Raw genomic sequence first — 20,767 nt, forward strand, 5'->3', positions numbered from 1 at the left:
TAAAACATTTTGAATCATAAAGACAATTTTTATCATACTTTTTTTTTTTTTTTTTTTTTGCTGTATGGACATCTTTGTTGATGTATAACACAATTGAAAAGCACATATTTGTATGACCAACACAAAACTGAATTTCAGACTTTCAAAGATTTTCTGTGGAATTGGTTGTGTACATTCATGAAACCCCTGGTAAAAAAATTCATACAAAAAGCATATTCATAAAAGCATGGTGAGAGAGTTTTTTTTCTTTCTTCTGTGGCTGATCTTTTCAGGTTGCCTGTCAAGCTTTGACTTATTTTGAATCAAAAGACTATCTTTCAAAAGTCTGCCAATTATAGCCCTCTCTTAAAGCGGTGTAAACACATTCATTATGCAGTGGCATCTCTGCTCTTCAGAGGCACTATTCCCTACCTCAAGTTCCTCACTGGATAAAACATATGTAGCCCTGGTGTTGTTTATAAAGCTGTCAATCAATTCTAGTAATTTATTACGTTTTTTAATCAAATGAAGGTAATTTAGTAGTAAATAACATTATTGTTGCAGACATAATTTATTATACACGACCATTCAAACTTTTAGTGTCGGTAAACTATTTTAATGTTTTTGAAAGAAGTCTTTATGCTTACCATAGCTGATTTAATTGATAAAAAAAAATACAGCAATATTTTGAATTATTACAATTTAAAATAACTGTTTTTAATTAGAATATATTTTAAAATGTAATTTATTCCTGTGATGGAAAATCTGAATTTTCAGCATCATTACTCCAGTCTTCAGTGTCACGTGATCCTTCAGAAATCATTCTGATTTGCTGCTTAAGAAAGATTTCTTATTACAATCAATGTTGAATTAAGTTTTTTTGATGAATAGAAAGTCCAAAAGAACAGCACAAAGAACCACTTTTGATCAATTTAATGTGTCCTTGCTGAATAAAAGTATTAATTTCTTAAAAAAAAAAAATACATAAATAAAAATAAAAATAAAATCTTACCGACCACAAACTTTAAATGGTGTGGTAGCATAGGGTTAGGAGACATGACTAAATATGATACATTTATAAATGTTTTATGCTAATAATTAATTGTTCAAAATTACTATGTTCAAACTGACAGCCCTAATTTGCATTCATATAACATTGTCTCTCTCTCTTAGGATCTGTGATGTCGTCAAGGTTGCTAATTGTGAGTGTGGTTAGCGGAGCTGCATCAATACCATTCAACTGCTTGACAGACTCTGTTTATAGTATGTCTATTTAAAATAATTAGACAGACGAAGCCTCTCAAAACAGAGTCGATTTGTTTGCCGCTCCCCAGATAATCATCCAAAATGTCCAAATGAGAAGACTCTGAATTTCCCGAGATGGATTCTTCTCATCTGAAGAGAAAAGTGGCTCGTACATAATTGACATAATTGTTTTGAAGAGGATTAGCATGGAAGTTAGCTGTCTGAGAAGAGGGCTCTAAAATAAATGTGGCGTCTACGTGGAGGCTCAGTGTTGACCTCAGCATCGCATGTAAACAAGTACTGCATCAACCGGTTCAAACCAGCACGCTTCCTGCCTCCGCTGATGAAAAGGAATAGATGAAAACACAGAGGCCGATAGAAGCGAACGAAAAAAAACCCCTGAGAGTGTGACAGAGAAACAAGGTCTCACCTCCCTGCAGCGTGTACTCAGTGACAGGCTGACTGAAGACGCCCAGGCCTGCCCCGGTGTACGCGGCCACCTGAATCTCATACTGGGTCCAGATGATGAGCTCTGTGATCAGGCAGTAGTTGATCTCAGGACTGGTGATGTTCTTCTGCTGGTACTCTCCAGGGAGCCCCGCGAGCCGGTACCTGCATCAGGGCAATCGATGGCCAAACAGTGAGCGACAACGATTTTCTTCCAGGTCACTGTGCCGTTAGAAGTCATCCCACAGGCTGTATAATTATTAGGCACACACTAGCTCTCTTCCAGAGAAGGAATGGTGTTAAATACACCACTGATGGGGGAATGCTATTAAAAACAGCATAAATATTCACAACACATCCACTGAGGAGGATAAGAGTGGTCAAACACTGCTAATGAAATGCATCCAAGCTCTTGCTGCGTAAGAGAAATGGGTGTCATTTAATTGGTTGATCTTCTCTGTTGGGTGTAAAGTAACTATAATAAATCAAAATAAGATCTTGACTGGATACCCTGAACGATTCTTCAGAAATCATTCTAATATGTGACCCTGGACCACAAAACTAGTCATAAGGGTAAATTTTTTGAAATTGAGATGTATACATCATCTGAAAGCTGATACTTTTATTCAGCAAGGACACACAAGTTGTAAAATGTTACAAAATATTTATATTTCAAATACAACTGCTGTTCTTTTGGACTTTCTATTCATCAAAGAATATTAAAAATATTAAACTTATTTCAACATTGATAATAATAGGCTAAGACCAGCAAATCAGCATATTAGAATGATTTCTGAAGGATCATGTGACACTGAAGACAGTATCTTTTGAAACTACTTTTGATAGGTTGTTCATATAAAGGCCCAGACAAACAGAATCGACATAAATAACTAGCAAGAATGTGGTGTCACCTCACGTTGCCTTTGTCTGGGCCAAAGAGTTGTGCTTGAGCACAGCTCAATGACTACAGTCAATGCTAACTTGCACGTACATTCCGCACCTGTGTGAGAGGAAATAACTAGCAGCAACAACCAGCAGGTAACGGTAATCTATATTCGTCATTCAAAAAGGCAAACTGGAAGAGTTAGGACTGCAGATATACTGTTAACAGCCTCTTAAGCCTCGTCATTTGCTTGCTGATGGGCTCCGACGATCAATCAGACCAAAACAAATCAGACCAGATTTTTTGCTCAATCAGACAAAAAAGCTGTGTGGAATAAACTGCAAAAACTAGGCCAATATTAAGCAGTGGTCAGCTTGATGTGTCATGGCCTTAACAATGCATAGTTAAAGACACAACAGAATTGCTTTTTTAAAGTAAATTATATTTGAATAATTTTTATTTAATGTACGATTTTTTTTAATTTGACCAAAACAGCATTGTTCTGACCACTAGTGTGGAGCGTCATGTTTGCCAAAATCTTTAATACAGCCTGACTAGATTCACTATCACATAGACATGTCAAACACTCATTTTAAATCAGTTTGTTTACAAATATGCTTGGCTACAACTGTACTAAAACAGCAGTGAAAGTGACAGCACTAAGGTCAACTCCATTATCTAGATGACAAATGCAATCAAAACTGGCATTGCTGGCCCCAAACTAAGCTTCACTTTTGAATCAAAAGTGACTGCCAAATGAATAAACATGTATTTAAAATGCAGATTTTTGTGCCATTAGTGGTACAAAATGGAATTTAGAAATTATGGTAACACTTTACAATAAGGTTCCATTTGTTACCTACATTAATTAACATGAACTAACAATTCAAAATTATTTAATTATTTTATATTAATTATTTTATTTATATATATTATTTATTAATCTTGGTTAATGTTCATCGCAACACTAATACATTATTAAAATAAAAAGTTTTATCTGTAAATATAATTTAATGCACCTGAGCTAACAAGAACCAACAGCGAACATTTGTATTTTTTATTAACTAACATTAACGAAGATTAATAAATAATGTATTGCTCATTGATAGTTAATGTATTAAAGTTATAGCAGTTATAGTTCACCCACAAATTAAAATGTTGTCATCATTTACTCACCCTCGCGTCGGTACAAACCTGTATGAGTTTCTTTCTTACGTTGAACATACAAGAAGATATTTTGAAGAATGCTGGTAATCAAACAGTTGATGGTCCCCATTGAATTCCATAGTATTCCTTTTGCTGCTATGGAAGTCAATGGGGACCAACAACTGTTTGGTTCTTCAAAATATCTTCTTTTGTGTTCAACATAAGGAAGAAACTTATAAAGGTTTGGAACAACATGAGGGTGAGTAAATGCCACAATTTCCATTTTTGGGTGAACTGTTCCTTTAACTAACTTTAAGCAACCTTACTGTAAAGTGTTTCCAAATAATGTTTTCAAATCCAATTCCCAAATACTTTCATTGGTCACAGAAACAGATGGTCCCACCCCAAACCAATGCAATTGGTTGAGCCAGTGCTGCTTTATTGGATAGCTCAAACAATTTACATTTTTCAGGGAAATAAACATGCTACCTATAAAAATAGCAGAAAAACAGTCTAAAATGACCATTCAGTGGAAAAAATGACTCAATAGAGTATCTTGGACTGAGTCCACAGTATTGTGGAAGTACCAGGAGTCATATTTCGGCACATTTCATCAGTCAAGTTCTGTCTGTGAAATGATTTGTGCATGTCTCACCTGAGGATGTAGCCTCTCAAGACTCCATTGAGCTGAGGCTCCGGAGGCGGCTGCCACTGCACCATAATGGACTGGTTGGTTCTGCCGCTGGCTACGATGTTCTTGGGCGGAGCACTGGGCGGTTCCTCTCGCAGCGTCAATCTGAGGAGAAAGCGTAAGAGCATTACTAGCACAGGTACACACTCAACGGAGCATCAAAGTGTTCTTACATAACTGATTCATTGCTCCATTTTCTCTCGTGCGAATCAGGTTAGTGGTCTCGCTCTGGGGCGCAACAGTGTGAGCCGCGTAAGTGTAACCCTCTGGTCACAAGTCCATTTCCCAACCTGATGCACTGTGTCACATTACTCCATCAAAAGCTCTCATGCGCTTTCTTGGAAAAGTGCTTTAAGCACCGCGATGCTTTGATTTTGGAGGTCGCTGCTTACGTGGCAACTGGCTTGGGTGCATTCACAGCCTTACAAGATTGCGTTCGTTGGCTCAGCACTTTCAAGCTAAGCGCTTCATTGAAATTTCAAGCTTTCGAATTACAAATAGACCACACATTTTTAAAGATAAGAGCATCTCATGGTTTTGTTGTACAGTAGGCCACAGTAGTGCTGTGCATGTCTGCTGAAGGATTTGTCCTCAATGGCAGTGCTTTTTAACTCAGTGGTAAATACCTGTACCCTTTTCAAAAAAAGGAACACACTAAACGGCACTATTTCTGTTCAATCCTAAGAGGAGAGAACATTTTTCCCATTTTTTGGAGCTTATATTTTAGTTTATTAAAGGGTCTCAATTCTCATTTGTTGACTGAGACTTTGTGAGATTTAAAAAATGCAGAGGCTCTGGGCACACATCAAAGTGCAAACGGACCTCAACACATTTCTCTCCGAAAAACTTTGAGACAGGAAGAAAGACATTGAAAATCTTGTTGATGTCGATCATCAAACACATGCATTCATATTGACACTATGCATTACTTTATTCAGAGTCCTTTATTTAGGCTGGGGCTGCCATTTGCAAAATGGGGAAATGTTTTTACAACACTTGTTTACAAAAGACCCTGTTGGTCCCTCCTTACTTGATCTTACAACAGATTCGTAATGAAATAGTAAACACTTTTTGAGGGAAATGCTAATGATTTTGTGGGCTCTCATTGGTAATGTCCAATATGTCATAATGACCAGTCTCTAAAGGCTAGTTTGCTAGCATATATAAATGATAATCTGTGAGCAATGCTCAGTTCATTCCACCTACAGAAAGCGCAGTTTCTTAATTAACAAAGTTAAAATGAATCAGTGTTGAATGCTTAGTAATGCCCATAGATTCATCCTGCCCTATGCGTTTCATGCTAATGGACAGTTAAATCTGCATTAAAGTTTAATAGGATCATTGGGTCTTTTCAGATTTATTGTCAGAGTCTTCTTAAACCTCTGACCACACTTTGTTATTTCTTCCCAGAAGTCTGTTTCATAATTAATGCCCTCCATAACCAATATCATGGAGCTTTTTTCAGACAGTGCTCTGTAAATCTGCCTAATGATGGCCGTAAGGAAAGACTGCTCGCTCCTTGCTGAAACTGAGCTTTTTTTTGCCATAGCCATGCGGTATTTACACATTTGTTTTACACACTTGCACTGTGCCACCAGCTATTAAACATCTGCTTCTGAACATAAACAACACAAGGAAAGTGCCTAATGCGTTTCACGAATGCAGTACACTTTGGTGTCCTATGACCTTTATTTTTTAAGCATTAGAGGCATTATTTTGTTTTTCTGAGAACTATTAGAGAAACCATTTTCTAACATAAAATTAACCCAGCATGAAATGTTGCTAATTTTAAAACCAATCAATTGTCTGTGCCTCACACCACACCTTTTAAAAGGGTAATTTTGGCCTACACTACTTAAGAGGTCTCACCCTTCCTTGACTATATCTTACAATTGGACAACAATGTCATAATTCAATTTCTGGGAAAAATATAGTTTTTTTTTCAATAACCACAAAGCAACATTTGGTCCCAAGCTTACTATACCCTATTAAATCTTTTAATTTAGGCTATTACTCCTAAAAATAAGAATTCTTCATTGGCATTAATGGTTCCATGAAGAAAATTTAACATGCATGGAAACTTTTCATTGCACAAAAGGTTCTTTATACTGGAAAAAGCTTCTTTAGATTATTAAATGCACTGCATTTTGCCAAGCTCTGCCCCAAAAAAGGCAGATAAATAGGACTTGGTGTGGGAAGGTGATAGCTCATTATGAGAGAGCTGCACTTCTCTGTTTCTATGGGCTTGTCAGCTCTAGTCCTTCTGCTTAATAAGCCCAAAATGGACAGATGTCTTGTCACAGCGAGGAGACATGCATGCTAGAGAAGATTGATGGGGCCCTTCAAGCACCACTTTCTGTTTTAACTCTGTCCCTCAGGAAGCAGCTTTGCTCTAAAAGAGTGCATCTTTGAACGGTCTGAGTCAATAGCCCTCCATATAAGGCTCATGATTTAGTGATTTTGCTTTCTGTTATCTTAACGCATACTGTTTCTGAAATTGTTTTTTTGTTTTTTGAGTTAATCAGCAAGAGACTTCATGGAACTTCTCCGGTCTGCCTGACATCAACATGCAAATGACTAGGATTGTAAAGCACAAACAACCAAAGCTCAGTTAATACAGGTACTTAACTGAAACATCTGCGAGCAATGAGCATTCCCTTCGAAACATCACGTTTGCAGTGAATTTAAATTTGAAAGTATAATTGGAAGCAACAGTATGCAGACTTCTTTGTTTTGTTTTTACATAGTGAGTAATGTATGCAGTCATGAAATCACCTTCTCTCCTTTGAAAATAAATTCTAAAATGTTTAAAATAAAACGATAAAGATTGTAAAACTGCCAAATTAACTTCCTATATACAGTGAAAATATAGATTAAAAAGTAATTTTCTGTAATAATAAACATGCAAAAATATGTCTAACTAAACATTTAGAAATAACAACTATATAATATATATAAACACAGTATGTGTAATTTTCACCAATTTAAACAAGTTAAATGTGATTAAAATATTTTTTTTGTAATTGAAAGTGGAATTTTTTACATCTCACTGTACTGGCTGTTACATTTTTTTCTTGTAAATTAAACCAGACTTTTTTTTTTTTAAATTAACCAGGCATTGATGTAAAATCTAAAAAAAAAAAAAAAAAGCAGCAACAACAATGAGCAGTCGTGATCAAACTACTCATGATGATATGATAACAAAATGGCAGGTTATGAATTGCTTTTAGCTTCCTGCACTTGAATATAATTTACCAAATAAAGCCCTTAAATGTGTAATGTGAGCACGTCTGAAACAGTTAAGCATTAACTGAGGTTAAACAAGGGTTAAGAACCTACAGCAGGTCTTTAAAGTTTAATGTGTTCTCTCATCAGATTGTGCTCCACATTAACCTAGATGACATGAATATTTTTCAAAGATAAACTAACAAATATTACATTTATAGAGTGGGCTCAAAAGTCAAAAAGTTCAATTTCAATATTCACTTTGCCTGGAAAGGCATACAACACGATAGCACTATTTTGGAAGAGCAGGTGCTGAGAAAAGCCAGATATCAGCGGTGGGAGAGAATAGATGTGAAGTCTGAAGAGAGATGATATTACCGCTCTACGTACCCGACTGACTCACGCTGATTTCCTTTAAATCGGTTGCTCATTAACAGCTCTTTGCATTTACTAGAACGCTTTCATTATTCACACAAGCGGAAAAGAAACATCTTTTTCCGCTGCAAAGCCAGATGCATAGTTACCTTGATCGTTCCATTGAAACTGAAAAGTCTTTTCAACTTTTTGTTGCTCTCACCCACCTGTTTACTGTAGCTTTCAGCTAATTCAGCATTGAGGAAAAGGTTTAAGCAGCTCTATATCTCTGAAAAACCATCCTCAACACTCAGCTAAATAAAAGCGATTTAATTTTAAAGTGAGACATTGCTGTTGCGGGTGAGAGACACCACCTTTTCACCTGGAACAGAAATGGCATGTTTTGCCACGTCAGGAGCAGATAAAACTCTGAGGAGCTGCTGGGAAAGAGGCGTCTGACGCCCACAGCTGCAAGCCTGCGAAAGCGAGCTGCTAGGGGGGTCTGATTAGAGCGAGAGGTGAAAGCAGAAGCCTGCCATTCTCGATCTGAGAAAGAAAACCTACAGTGTTGTGATTTCAGCCGCAGCAGGACATACTGAGAACTGTGGGTGGAGGATCAGTGACACAACACACACTTAAACAATGATGGGCGGCAGCAGACCATAGCGTGATGGGACATAATAAGCCTGTTGCTGACCAAGCTTGAGTGTAAAAAACGGAATCTTGTGATGATGGGCGGACAACATGAGAATAAGCAGCCGTTGACAACCATGGCCTCCTACCTGTTGGTTTCGGTGCTGTACTGTCCCTTGCCCACCTGATTGACCGCGCAAACTCTGAACTGGTACGAGCGGGCCGGAGTCAGGCCCTTCACCATGGCTCCAGTCACGGTGGGGTCCACATCAGGCAAATACACTCTCCAGGGAGAATCTGGTATACAAAGAGAAGCAGAACATTTCTAACTATTTAAAAAATACAGGGGACATAATTTATTTATGTATCTATTATAATGTCATTATATTAATATACACTACTGTTCAAATGTTTGGGTTCGGTAGGATTTTCTGAAATGTTTCTGAAGTCACTTATGCTGAACAAAGCTGCATTTATTTGATCAAAAATACAGTACAAACAATATTGTAAAATATTATTAAAATTTAAAATAAATATTTTTTGAATGTATTTTAAAATGTAATGTGTTCCTGTGATGGCAAAGCTGAATTTTCAGCATCATTACTCCGGTCTTCAGTGTCACATGATCAACTTACTCACGGTTCGGTTTGTATCACGGTTTTAGAGTCACGGTTTTGGTACGGTGAGTGATTTCCTTGTTGTTGCTGTATGATTAATATAAAAAAATGTGCTGTCACTTTAAGAGAATGCACTGATCCAGTGCACCGATACCGTATGTTCAGCCGGCTATGTCTGCTATAGGTTTACCAAGAACAGTTCCACCCCTAGTCTTTATGATAACTTTTCATCAGTTTAATGTATCCTTGCTGAATAAAATTAATTTCTTAAAAATTTTTTTTACTGACCCCGATTATGAGTGGTAATGTATCTCATATTACATATTTTTATTAATACAAAAGTTCTTTCTAGTTCTCGAATCTGATTGGCTGAGAGGAGTGTGATATTCAAGTGATAACAGAGTATCACTCCGCTTGCAGCATTTCTTATAGCAAGTGTCATGGCGGACGCCCAAATACACTATAATTTTATAATTTATACTGTTTTTTGTGTCATAGAATGTAGTTTTAAGAGTTTTTTTTAGGTGAGAATGTACTTGTTTAGACTTCAAATATGTGGTTTGTTTATAAAGATAATAAAGATAACGTCTATTTGATCTTAAGAATGAATGTTGTATCAGATGCAGGTAATCACACTCACTCAGGCCATCTCTCTCTCTCATAATACAGTGAGCTTTTAATACAGTAATACAATAAGATTTCAATGTAGCAACTCAATGTTCCTTAATTGAGGCCTGTGGCCTTGTGCCTACGGTCGAATCACAGTTATGCCGATATACAGCCATATCACATGGCTACTTGTGTGATATTGCTCATGTATTTATTAGATATTATGTTTCATTTCTTCTCACCTATAATAATTAGTCAATATTTATAAACCCCCAAAAAACAGTCCCTTCACTGACCCTTAGAATTAAACAGGCCTTTACTGCTATTGAACCAAAGACTATATGTAAATGAGTTTTATGTGATAGACTAATCAGTCTGCATGTGAAATGAATCACTCTTACAAAAAGTAGGCCTTTTCCATGATAAAGGTCCCTTTAACTAAAGATCTGTTAAATGTAATCATTTCTGGAAATGTTATTAATAAAAGTAATTATACAGTGTTATCAAACCTTGTATTCTGTCTTCTAAAGACACATGGTGGCATATAAAATTACACAATTTGCATAATCACATGATACTTGTCAAGATATTTTTTACACAAATTATTCATCTACTCATAATTACATAACATGCTTGAGTCTGGACTCCTCACAGCATTCAGGCTGGCCATTATTACTTAATGGCACTTAATGACTAGCCCATGTAGCTTCAGAAATTATACAACAGACTCCAAACAACATTTGCAATGAGATGAAGTTTAGATCAAAAGAAATTAAAACGATCCTTTCATGAATAAACATCTCCTGATTCAAAGCATACTGTAAGTACTACTCATTGCTTTATGTGTCAGATCTTCTTAATGAGGAAGAAAATTATAGATTGCACCTGAAATCAGTGTTTTTGAGGGCAAAACATTTTTAGTCAGAGAGAGAGCAGGTTTTTCTCAATTTATCTGAAAGGTGTTTCTAATGGGACTTCCCGGCCATATTACACCCTGCACCAGTAATCTTCACCTACACTCCAACACATTTCTCACTGTCCTCTTCCAGTCCTGCAAGATCAATCTACTTGGGTGGGTTTTTTTCTTGGTTCTGTAATACCACAGGCTTTTACACCACTGGGCGGCACTAGCTGAGATCAACTCTCATATGTAGCATGCACTGTAGATACAGAGAGCAGCTGCGCGCTTGCTCTGGACTGCCTGATTCAGATGCATCACGGGTAGATGTGAATGAGGCACTGAGATCAGTAGATTCTTTAGCACTGCCGGTTCGGAGTGGGATTCCCTTAAAAATTGTGCCACTGAGCAAATACAGTGATCCCAAGAAGTATTTGGACATCTTATTCACCCTTAAAATTATTTGATTTCAGAGCTATCACTTTTCTGAGCCACTTTTGACACAAATGTCTTTTAATCAAGTGGTGTCAAGGTGATTTTTATTGGATGAAAGGAGCTGAATTCAGAATACCACATTTGCATACTACTCATACTATTTCTGCCACTTAAGAGTGCATCAGTGGGGCTCCGGAAACAAAAATCCCATTCATATTCTCCAAAGGAGAGCTTATTTTTAACAACACCTTAAAATAAACCTCTAAAGACAGACCTACTGCGGGCAATGAGGTTGTTAATCGATGGTAAATGCTTTTTTTTATTTTTTAAACAATAGTGTTTAACAACAGAATTTCTGGTGGAAAAACTACATTACCTATGATTTTGCAGAGAAATTGCCACCAAACAGAGAATCGAGAGAAGCAAATCATGCCAAAAGAACTCTTTAGCGTCCACCCACTTTCATGAAGCGCTGCGAATGACTCGAGCTAGTCTCCCTATGCTCGCAAAAAACTGAAATATTTGTGTGTAATATATGCAGATTTTGCGGTAAATGGGTACAAATTGACACTTGTATTCATATATATATATATATATATTTATATATATATATAAATAGATATACATATACATATACATATAGATATATATATATAGATAGATAGATAGATAGATAGTGTTGTATCTTTGTATTTTGGCCCAATGTTTGTATATGATTCACATCACAGCTGGTTGGTTTGATTCATGGCTTATAACTCTTTAATTTTTAGATTTTTTTCCCTAAATTCCTATTGGAAAACTTACTGGAAAAAAATACCTCTGGAACCAAGGCTGCTGAAAAAATGGGTGGGCACTAGGGTTCTGTTCCCAGGTCAACCTAAGTTACTCACAAATTCACACAGGTGTCCTAGCAAAGTGTAGATCATCACCTTAACCACTGTTTGACAACCAGAATGTGTTCAAAAATGTAAAACTTTTGTGAAATGTTTTCATATATTCCTTTACAATAAATAACCCTTGGTTTATCTTACTGTTCTCTGAAAGCTCCACCACATAATGCAGTAGGGGGCTGTTTCCATCGAAGGGTCTCATCCAGGACAGATCCACGCTGCGGCTGTCGTTGACGTTCAGGCTGGCCTGTAGGTTTCGAGGCGAGTGTGGCAGCTCTCTGAGGACAGAAGACAGCAAATACTCAAAATAAGGGCTGTTTCACACTTCTCACATAAGTGCTGCATAAACAAAGCTAGCATATAGGCTCTATATAGAAAGTGATGTAATTTTGGGGTTACTAAACGTAATAGTTACTAGATTTATTGCCAGATGGAAATCAAACACAGAGTATTACAGAAGCGCTACCAGGCGTTCGTTGTGGTTTGGGTCTGTTGATGATCATCTATGGGACTATCTCTCCCAGTAGGCCTCCTTGGCCCATTTTCAGATCTTCTCACATATTCACTACAACTGCCGGTGTTCTGACGATTTGTGCTACCCTGTCAGATTTTGCTACCTCCCATTAAAACAGATGGTAACATAATTCGACAGCGAAAAATGCTACCTATCAGATTTTGCTTGCGGCAAGTGGGCAGTGAGGCAGTGGCGTAGCGAGTCAGTCCCAGGCAAAAGATTGGTACAGGCCCCCCCAAACGTTATGGGCTCCAACTCGGTTAACTTAACTTAGGCCCTATTGTTGATTTTTCTGAAGTAAATAACGTTACGTGAATCGTGACTATCCACAAGCTGTTTTATTTACGGTATAGGCTAATGCTTAGAAATTATGTTTAAAGTTTTCAAGTTTTGCAAGCCACTCAATAATCGCAGCTTTGTGCTTTATTACTACAAAGTCTCTGCCTTCTGTCAATTTTATGATAAAATACAAACAATAAACGTCTTTTTACTCTCTTTAATTTGTAGTGAGATAATTCGCCTCAGTTCAAGCTGCATATGAATCAATGATATTTTCCTCTTTAATATTTGCAGCACGAAATATACATGAATATTTGAATGCATGTTGAAAAAAATCTGAACAATTTAATACAAACGAATGTCTCATGAATCGATCAATCAGTTTAAAAAAAAAGAAAGACGGATGCCACAGACTTTTTTTTTAGTAGGCCTATAGGTGGAATTTTCACATTAACTTCACGCAACATGATTTTATTATCGTAATTTTGACTTTATTCTTAAAATATTATGACGTTAATCTTATTTATTTAGTTATTTTTCAATGTGGCACAAAAATGCTGCCGTATAGACTACTGAATGCAAACACAATTTTGGCACAGCGGCCCAAAAAACAAACAAATAAATAAAAAACAAAAAAAGTAAAAAAATAGTTAGGGGATATTTGAATTATTTGCTAATAAATTAATGTTTTCTGAGTCAATGTTGCAAAAATGAATTTGACGAACCTGACTCGCCATCTCCTCATTGGACGTTTTGTTGATATTGTGAGCGCACACAAATACAAGTAGACCCTAGCAAAAATGATGGCGTATTTTTAAGTTTCCACTGTTATTAAAAAAAAATGCAAGTGATCGCGCTGGCGCCTCCATGTCCTGCAAAGCGCGCTTTAGCTTCCACTCTCCGCACAAACGATTGGGTATGCGCCTAACAGCGCTCATTAATCTAGGTTAAATGTTTAAATTAATACTGTGAAATGCATGAAGTGTTTTATGTCTGTTTATTTTAGGCAAGTCGTGCTGGTTTGAGAACTCACTGCTGCCGCTGCTGCTTGGTCGTTCCTTTAAAAAAACAAAAACTTGAATTTAACAAACATAGAAAGTTCCAAACATATTTCTAAATTAACTTAATAAAGAAACAAAAAGAAATATGACCACTTTGCCATTAAAAAGCAAAATTGAACTATTTTAATAGCTGTGTAATGGGGAAGTGAGAGAGAAAAAAAGACACGGTATCCAGTCGGACTCGGGCCGAGAATTCTCATAAGCTGTTGGACAAGGGCCGGACTCATGCAGGGCTCTATTCATTCCCTCGTTGACCCCAACTTAAACTCATATTTAACTTAAAAGTTCCCCCCAGCTCGGCGGGCCCCCAAACTGCCCCGGCCCACATGCACCTGCATACCCAGACGCTACGCCACTGGTGTGAGGCTTTATTAACGTGTACATCTACCCTCAAACCTAAACCTACCCTTACAGTAAGATAAATACAGTGTTGGTAGCATAATCTGATAGGTAGCATTATTTGTTAGAACACCGGCTCCTCCAGCTTCAAAAAGACTCCAAATTCAGCCCGAATCTCACAGCCAGAGCAAGGCAGGCATCCATTTGTGTTTGTCTTGATTTTCTTCTTCACACTCATTTTTTTTATTTTATTGATTACATTATTAATCATTTCTGGGAAGGATAGGCTTCCTGCTGAGACCAGGCACCGAGCACCAACAGTTGCGCTTGGGAAGTTTGTTTTCTCCTCTAAATTAAACCCATGGAGAGAACCGGCAACGCTTAAGATTTCATCACTTTTTTCTGTTCTTAAGAAGGAAGATTATGCCGTTTCTACAGGTGTAAAAAATTTATACTTTTTCACATGGTGTTAACAAAAGACGATGCTAACAAAATGTTAAAAAGCAGTGATTTCACTATAATGAATAAAATATCTCTAGAAAATAGCTCTAATAAAATAAAATAAAATTAAGAATAAAAACATTCTCTAAAACAAGTCTATTTTGGGTGAACTATTCTAAGTCTGGCTTTTCATGTAAATGTATATGTTTGTCCATTAAGATATTGTTCTTCACAGGTACTATTAGAAAACAAGACAAATACAATAAGATACAATTTCTGCATTTTTAACATTGAAATAATAGACTACACTGGCAAAAAAAATATGAAAAAGACCTCAGAACTAATGATTTGTTCAGATTGTTGGATCATCAGTGTTTAGTTATAATGGCGTGGGCTGTGATTGCTGAAGGTGGAAAAAGACAACGCATGGGTGACTTCAGCCACTGGGGAAAGTCTTGCTGACAACAGGCCCGATTCCACACAACCATCTGATACCACCACGGCATCTTCTCCAGCTTAATGAGGAGCCAGAAAACCCACAAACAGATAATGAGTCTTAGTTCCACACAACATTAGCCTCATGAAATCTGCATAAAGTACACACACCCGCTGGTTACTGCCGTCTTCCAGCGGTTTATTTCTGGAGAGCTTCTGAGGGGATTTTATTCCCTCATCATATTGTGATACAGAGTCATAAGCAAAGGCTTTAGGTGTTAAAATGTTTATGCTACCAAGATTTGGCTTTTATTTCGGGTTTAAGGATTCGACTGGCAGATACGGATCAGAAATAGAGTTTCAAATAGCCAGGATGAAGAAATCTACCTACTCAGAGACTGGTCGAAAGGTCAAAAGCTTTTTAGGAGACGGTCAGGACATTTTTTTTCTGGATGGACAGTTAAAAAAGCACTCATAAATACTAGCAAACTAGCTACTTTAAAAACTAGGATTTGAAAGTCAGGGTTTAGAGGCAAAGAACAGAGGAAAAACTTCTTTTGATTAAATAAATGCTTTTAAAAGTTACAATTAGCGGGCCGTTGATGAATATGAAAATTGCGTATAAGCAGTTGGAATCCAGATGGAAAGGTTACGCTGAAAAAGGTTACTGAGGAAAGGTCAGTCTACACGCTCCTGCTGAGAGCAGCAATCCACTCAGATAGTGTATGCAGATGCTGCAGTGGGTGAGCAAACAGAACGAGGAAGAAAGGTAAAGAGAAAAAGCATACCGTGCAATGAAAGTACAGTGTTAAAGGGAGCTTTTTGTACTGACAAATCATATAACAGCACACTAAACTACATGTACACAAAATGTAAAGCTCCATTCAGTGTGTTCTGTGTGCACAGCGCGCACAAAGAGCCATGTCTCAGGCAACGCGCGAGAGCACTGAATTGAGTTTCTTTCCGCTTCTCTTTGCGCTTGAACGGACAAATACATACAAAAGTATGTCAAAATACCGTCTCGTTGGTGAGAATCTTCGAAAACAGTTTGTTATGTCTTAAGTAAATGTAAATAGCTGAGAAAGAAATCGGATGTGCATTAGGGGTGGGACAATAAATCGATGTGCCGATTTATCGCGATATTTCCAGCCGCGAGATGTAATCGATACTCTGGCACCAAGTATCGATACTTTTTTAAACATACAAAAGGTCTAAATTCATACCTACACTGTGGCTGTTTACCACTTTGGCTTACTGAAGCGGCAGTACCTCCAGACTTCTTGTGGTGGCGCTTCCCAGATTGCGGATGGTCAGATGAACGGAAATTGTAATTCACAGCGAAGAAGAAATACGAGCATAATGGTAGACCAACAACAAATCAGAGATGCACCGGCATCTTATGTTTATGGAGATGAGAACTAAAAATCTGCCACGGTACAGCTATCAGCGTGGACTGCAGGCATCGATCACGTTATCATTGCAGAGCGCATATTGAGTCCGTGAGTAGCCTAACCTCTCCGCTCGGATCGCAGGCGGACATTTTTTTTGTCAACAGAACTGGATGCTCTCTCTCTCTCTCTCTCAGATATTACAAGTGCGCATTATACAGTGTGGACAGTGTGCACCGACCGGCAGAAACATAAATCTGCACCTATGGCATGGACGACGAAACAAAACCTTGTCAGAGCCGTAATGCGGCGCAGAAGTGTGCAGTGTGTGTGCTTGCCGCGCGTCTACATTTGAAATAACGAACTTGAGCGTGCAAAAGGCGCCATGTGAACGGCTATTTTTTCCCTGCATGTCATGTGTGCGGGGCTCCGTTTTTATGATGAGAGGAGAGAAAAGGTTGAGAAAACACTCCAGCTAAATTTTGAAATGTACCAGATTTATATATATATAAATATATATATATATATAGCCTATATAAAGTTGATAAGCAGTTAAATGTGTTGGTTTACACACAAAGAAATGTGTAAGCTTTTAAAGTCCAAGAATAAAATGATTAATTTACTTACTCCTGACACAGCTCTTTGATTACTACTGTGCCAGGCAGTACAGTGGAAGCAGGACCCGTGCAAACACACATGCTGGACTCCACGTGGAGAGATTCTCAGTGCTGCATTAGCTGCATATCGTGTGTGTTATGAGTGAGCTCTCTGTAAGCAAGATCACCACAGTGAGACCTTGGGCTGGCCATATGAACAGCTTTGACACCAATTGAAAATATTTATTTCTGTGTGGCATATTGGGAAATAAATGGAAATGTATGTCTTATCCTTGCAATTGTTCATTTAGCTTGAGCATATCATTTTTTATACAGTAGATTTTCATATAAACTTCTGACTTCATTTGCATTCAATTCTACTGCAGGATCTAGATGTCATCCTTTCAATCGGACTGACCTCTGACCTCGGCTGAGAACTGGGCGGAATGTCTGGTTATGAAAAGCTGTAGTTGGTGGTCCAGGTCACATTCTGACACATTGATGTCCCAGGAACGGATACCTGCAGGTACAGAGAGACATGTGGCATGATCAATATGAGCAAAGTACCTGAAATTACATGTGTACGCAATGTTCATTCACACCCTCATTTCACATAATGAGCTTTACCCATATTCCACTTTTTGCGTATATAATACCTTTTTTCATTATAAATGATTATATTATATATTATAACAATGTGTGAAAAGTTGAGTTGAAAAATTAACAAATTTCTTTTTATATGTATATATTAGAGTATATCACACCATTTAATTAATTCCAAATGATTATATTACTTTTTATTATTATTTTTATAATTACTTAGTATTTATATGTGATATATATATATATATATATATATATAGCCTATATCAAGTTGATAAGCAGTTAAATGTGTTGGTTTACACACAAAGAAATGTGTAAGCTTTTAAAGTCCAAGAATAAAATGATTAATTTACTTAACATGTTAAATTTGATTTACAGAACTTTTTGTGCTGTTTTCTATCAGCTTGGACTTGAATAAAGAGAGAAAACTGGCACTTAACCTTTTCACAGGCATTTTGTTTTCATAGTTAGACAGATATCCTGATGTATCGTTATAGGATTGTCTAGCAATATATCGATTATCGCAGAATCGCTGTATTCGTGATATTATCGTATTGTGATTCGTATCGTATCGTGAGGTACCCTGCGATTCCCACCCCTAATGTGCATCAGTATATTGGATCCGTGCATGGTGTCTTAAAGTGACTGCACCTAATATACCAACTGTTGTCTTAATGTTAATTCAAAAAAAAAGAAAAGAAAAAGAAAATCACTCACTGCTCTTGACTGAACAAACAACTTTTGTAACTTTAACGATGATTATATTTAATTTATACAGTGAAGAAAATGCAATGCTATTTTACATTTGATTATTTAATTTCTGTACTTGAACACCTACAAACCTAAAGCATTGTTTAATTTGTATCTTTGTTCATTTGTTCTTATTTACTGACTTTTCACTTGTCTTTAATACGGTTTGAGCTTTATATTTGTTAGTAGTTTTTGCTGTGGTATCAAAATAGGAATCATGATGAATTGTAAAAAATTAACTGGTATCTTAAATGTTGGTGTCATAAAAGCTTATTTATTTTTTTGTGGCAGGGCCAGGGAAAACGTTGGCAGGGCAAGTAAAAAATTGAGCAATCTGAAAAAATCCTTGGAAAAGATTGAGAATTTTCATTTTTGGGTGGATTATCCACCCAAGTATATAGTTTTTTTTATCTGTTCTATTGTCCACCAGGTGGAAATCATATTACACCTCTCCTCAAAAAGCCTCACGATTTGAGGTATCATTCATGTCTATAGCAGAAACGGTGTGGGATGAGCTACATGACAAAGTTGAATACTTAGGGTTAGAGGTTTTTGAGAGCCAGCATATTTTTCGTTCTTCAGTTCCGTCCTCACACTTCAAAGCCGGCTTGTGAAAAATGCATCTAGAAATACGCATCTGGAAGGTGACACACATCCATCAGCACAGCGCATTAGTCAGCCTAATGCTCGGAGATGAAGGGAAGCTAAGTCACTCACATGACCTCCAGACGGGCCGCCTTGGAGTCGTTGCCAGCCTGAGAGATGACGTCACAGGTATAGTCCCCGATGTCCCCGGACCAGGTTTGACTGATGTGCAAGGAGCCCTCCTGCAGGCTGATACGCCCCCCTCTGGTCTGGCTCACTAACTCCTCATCCTTTTTCCACACGTACCTGCCAAGTGAAGGAGACGAGGAGCGGAAGAGAACTCTATCACAGTCAAGCTGACACAGGGGGAGCGCAGGAAACAGCGCTGGCTCATTACGCTGATATCCAGCATATTAGCGCCGAATTAACTGTACAGCATTACGGATCGCGCTTTGAATCAACTTCAAGGCCTGTGGGCTGACACTCTGAATTAACATTACAATCAAACCGAGTGTGGAGCCCTGGGCTCTGATGTTGAGAAGAGAGAAGGAAGCAGTTTGTCATCACCCACCTCACTGCCACACGCGGGTCGTGGGTGGCACCACACTCCAAAATGGCCGTGGTCCCCTTAATGACACGTCTGTCCATGGGAGGACTGGATATGGACGTGCGACCTTGGAGCAAACACAACACCGTTAATTCTGCACTAGTTCAACATTTCCAAGAACCAAACGGCTATGCTTCACTGTTAAACAGCCTCTTCACACGTCAACAGCCGAGTGCGTTTCCCTCCCGCTGAGACAATGCCAGGACTTTACATGCTCTGATCAGTGTGTAATAACAAGTCTGGATGCTGTAGATATCACCTTGCGAAGCTGTGCTAAGAAGCTGCTTTTCATGGAACAGCTTATCAGGCTCTGCTCTGACTTTTATTTATTTAGGTACGGAAGATTGATGTGAGTTTCGCCTTTGTCCAGTCCAGAACCGCACATTTCCACTGAATTAATGGTGGTCAGTTAGTCACATTATTTTTCCTGTTCGTCTGAAATAAAATTATCTGTTTGAATTGATTACTATGAATTGTACTCTTTATTTGTGATCGTCAGATCATTTTTAATGTGATGTTTTAAAGACAATCAGTATGTTTAAATGCGCAGTTAAAGGTGCAATAGGAGATCTCGGAAAATGCTAACTTTAGCCTGATAGCACTGAAAGCGAACGTCCTACCCTCCCTGCAATCGCCGCCCAAAGCCACGCCCCCTGAATGCATTTATGCTCACAGACCAGAGACAACATTACTACAATAGGCTACATCAGGTTCCCAATTCCAGCCCATGTTCCGAAGTGAAGTAAACTTCAACGGATTTCCCCTGCTCAGGGAGTAGGGAGCAATGAACTCTGTGTAGGGATCATATCGATCGGAACACAGTTCATGCACGTAGCTCACTTCTAACGAGCTGGCGCAAGGACTGGATTAACCGCTGGGCTACATCATGTGTCATTCACCGGTGAGAAATCTTTAAAAGTACTACAATACCAGGAAGGAAGATCGGCTTGTTGATGTTTGCCTGCCATCCTCGCTCTGTCTGCACAGCGTGCGTGAACGCGCTGATGACGTATCCTGTCTGCGCGAACTGGGTGCGCAGAGGTATGCTAATACATACGTTGACAAGCAGGTAGGAAAGCATATTAAATCGCTCGGACCGAGCGTTTTGATTGGATGA

General features: G+C 37.9%; 1 protein-coding gene across 1 annotated transcript in view; it reads right to left on the reverse strand.

The window, feature by feature from the left end:
- Positions 1 to 20,767, reverse strand: part of LOC107748743 (protein sidekick-1-like) — a gene marked incomplete at its 5' end in the record, with an annotated part of 201,234 nt that overhangs the window by 80,099 nt on the left and 100,368 nt on the right. Inside the window, 6 exons of the mRNA XM_016563717.1 lie at positions 1,655 to 1,836; positions 4,356 to 4,496; positions 8,753 to 8,900; positions 12,194 to 12,330; positions 19,176 to 19,349; positions 19,615 to 19,717. Of these exons, the coding sequence (XP_016419203.1) occupies positions 1,655 to 1,836; positions 4,356 to 4,496; positions 8,753 to 8,900; positions 12,194 to 12,330; positions 19,176 to 19,349; positions 19,615 to 19,717 (885 nt within the window). The remainder of the gene's footprint in view (positions 1 to 1,654; positions 1,837 to 4,355; positions 4,497 to 8,752; positions 8,901 to 12,193; positions 12,331 to 19,175; positions 19,350 to 19,614; positions 19,718 to 20,767) is intronic.

This window comes from Sinocyclocheilus rhinocerous, unplaced genomic scaffold (assembly GCF_001515625.1).
Source record: "Sinocyclocheilus rhinocerous isolate Xijiao unplaced genomic scaffold, SAMN03320098_v1.1 scaffold3266, whole genome shotgun sequence".
NCBI lineage: Eukaryota > Metazoa > Chordata > Actinopteri > Cypriniformes > Cyprinidae > Sinocyclocheilus > Sinocyclocheilus rhinocerous.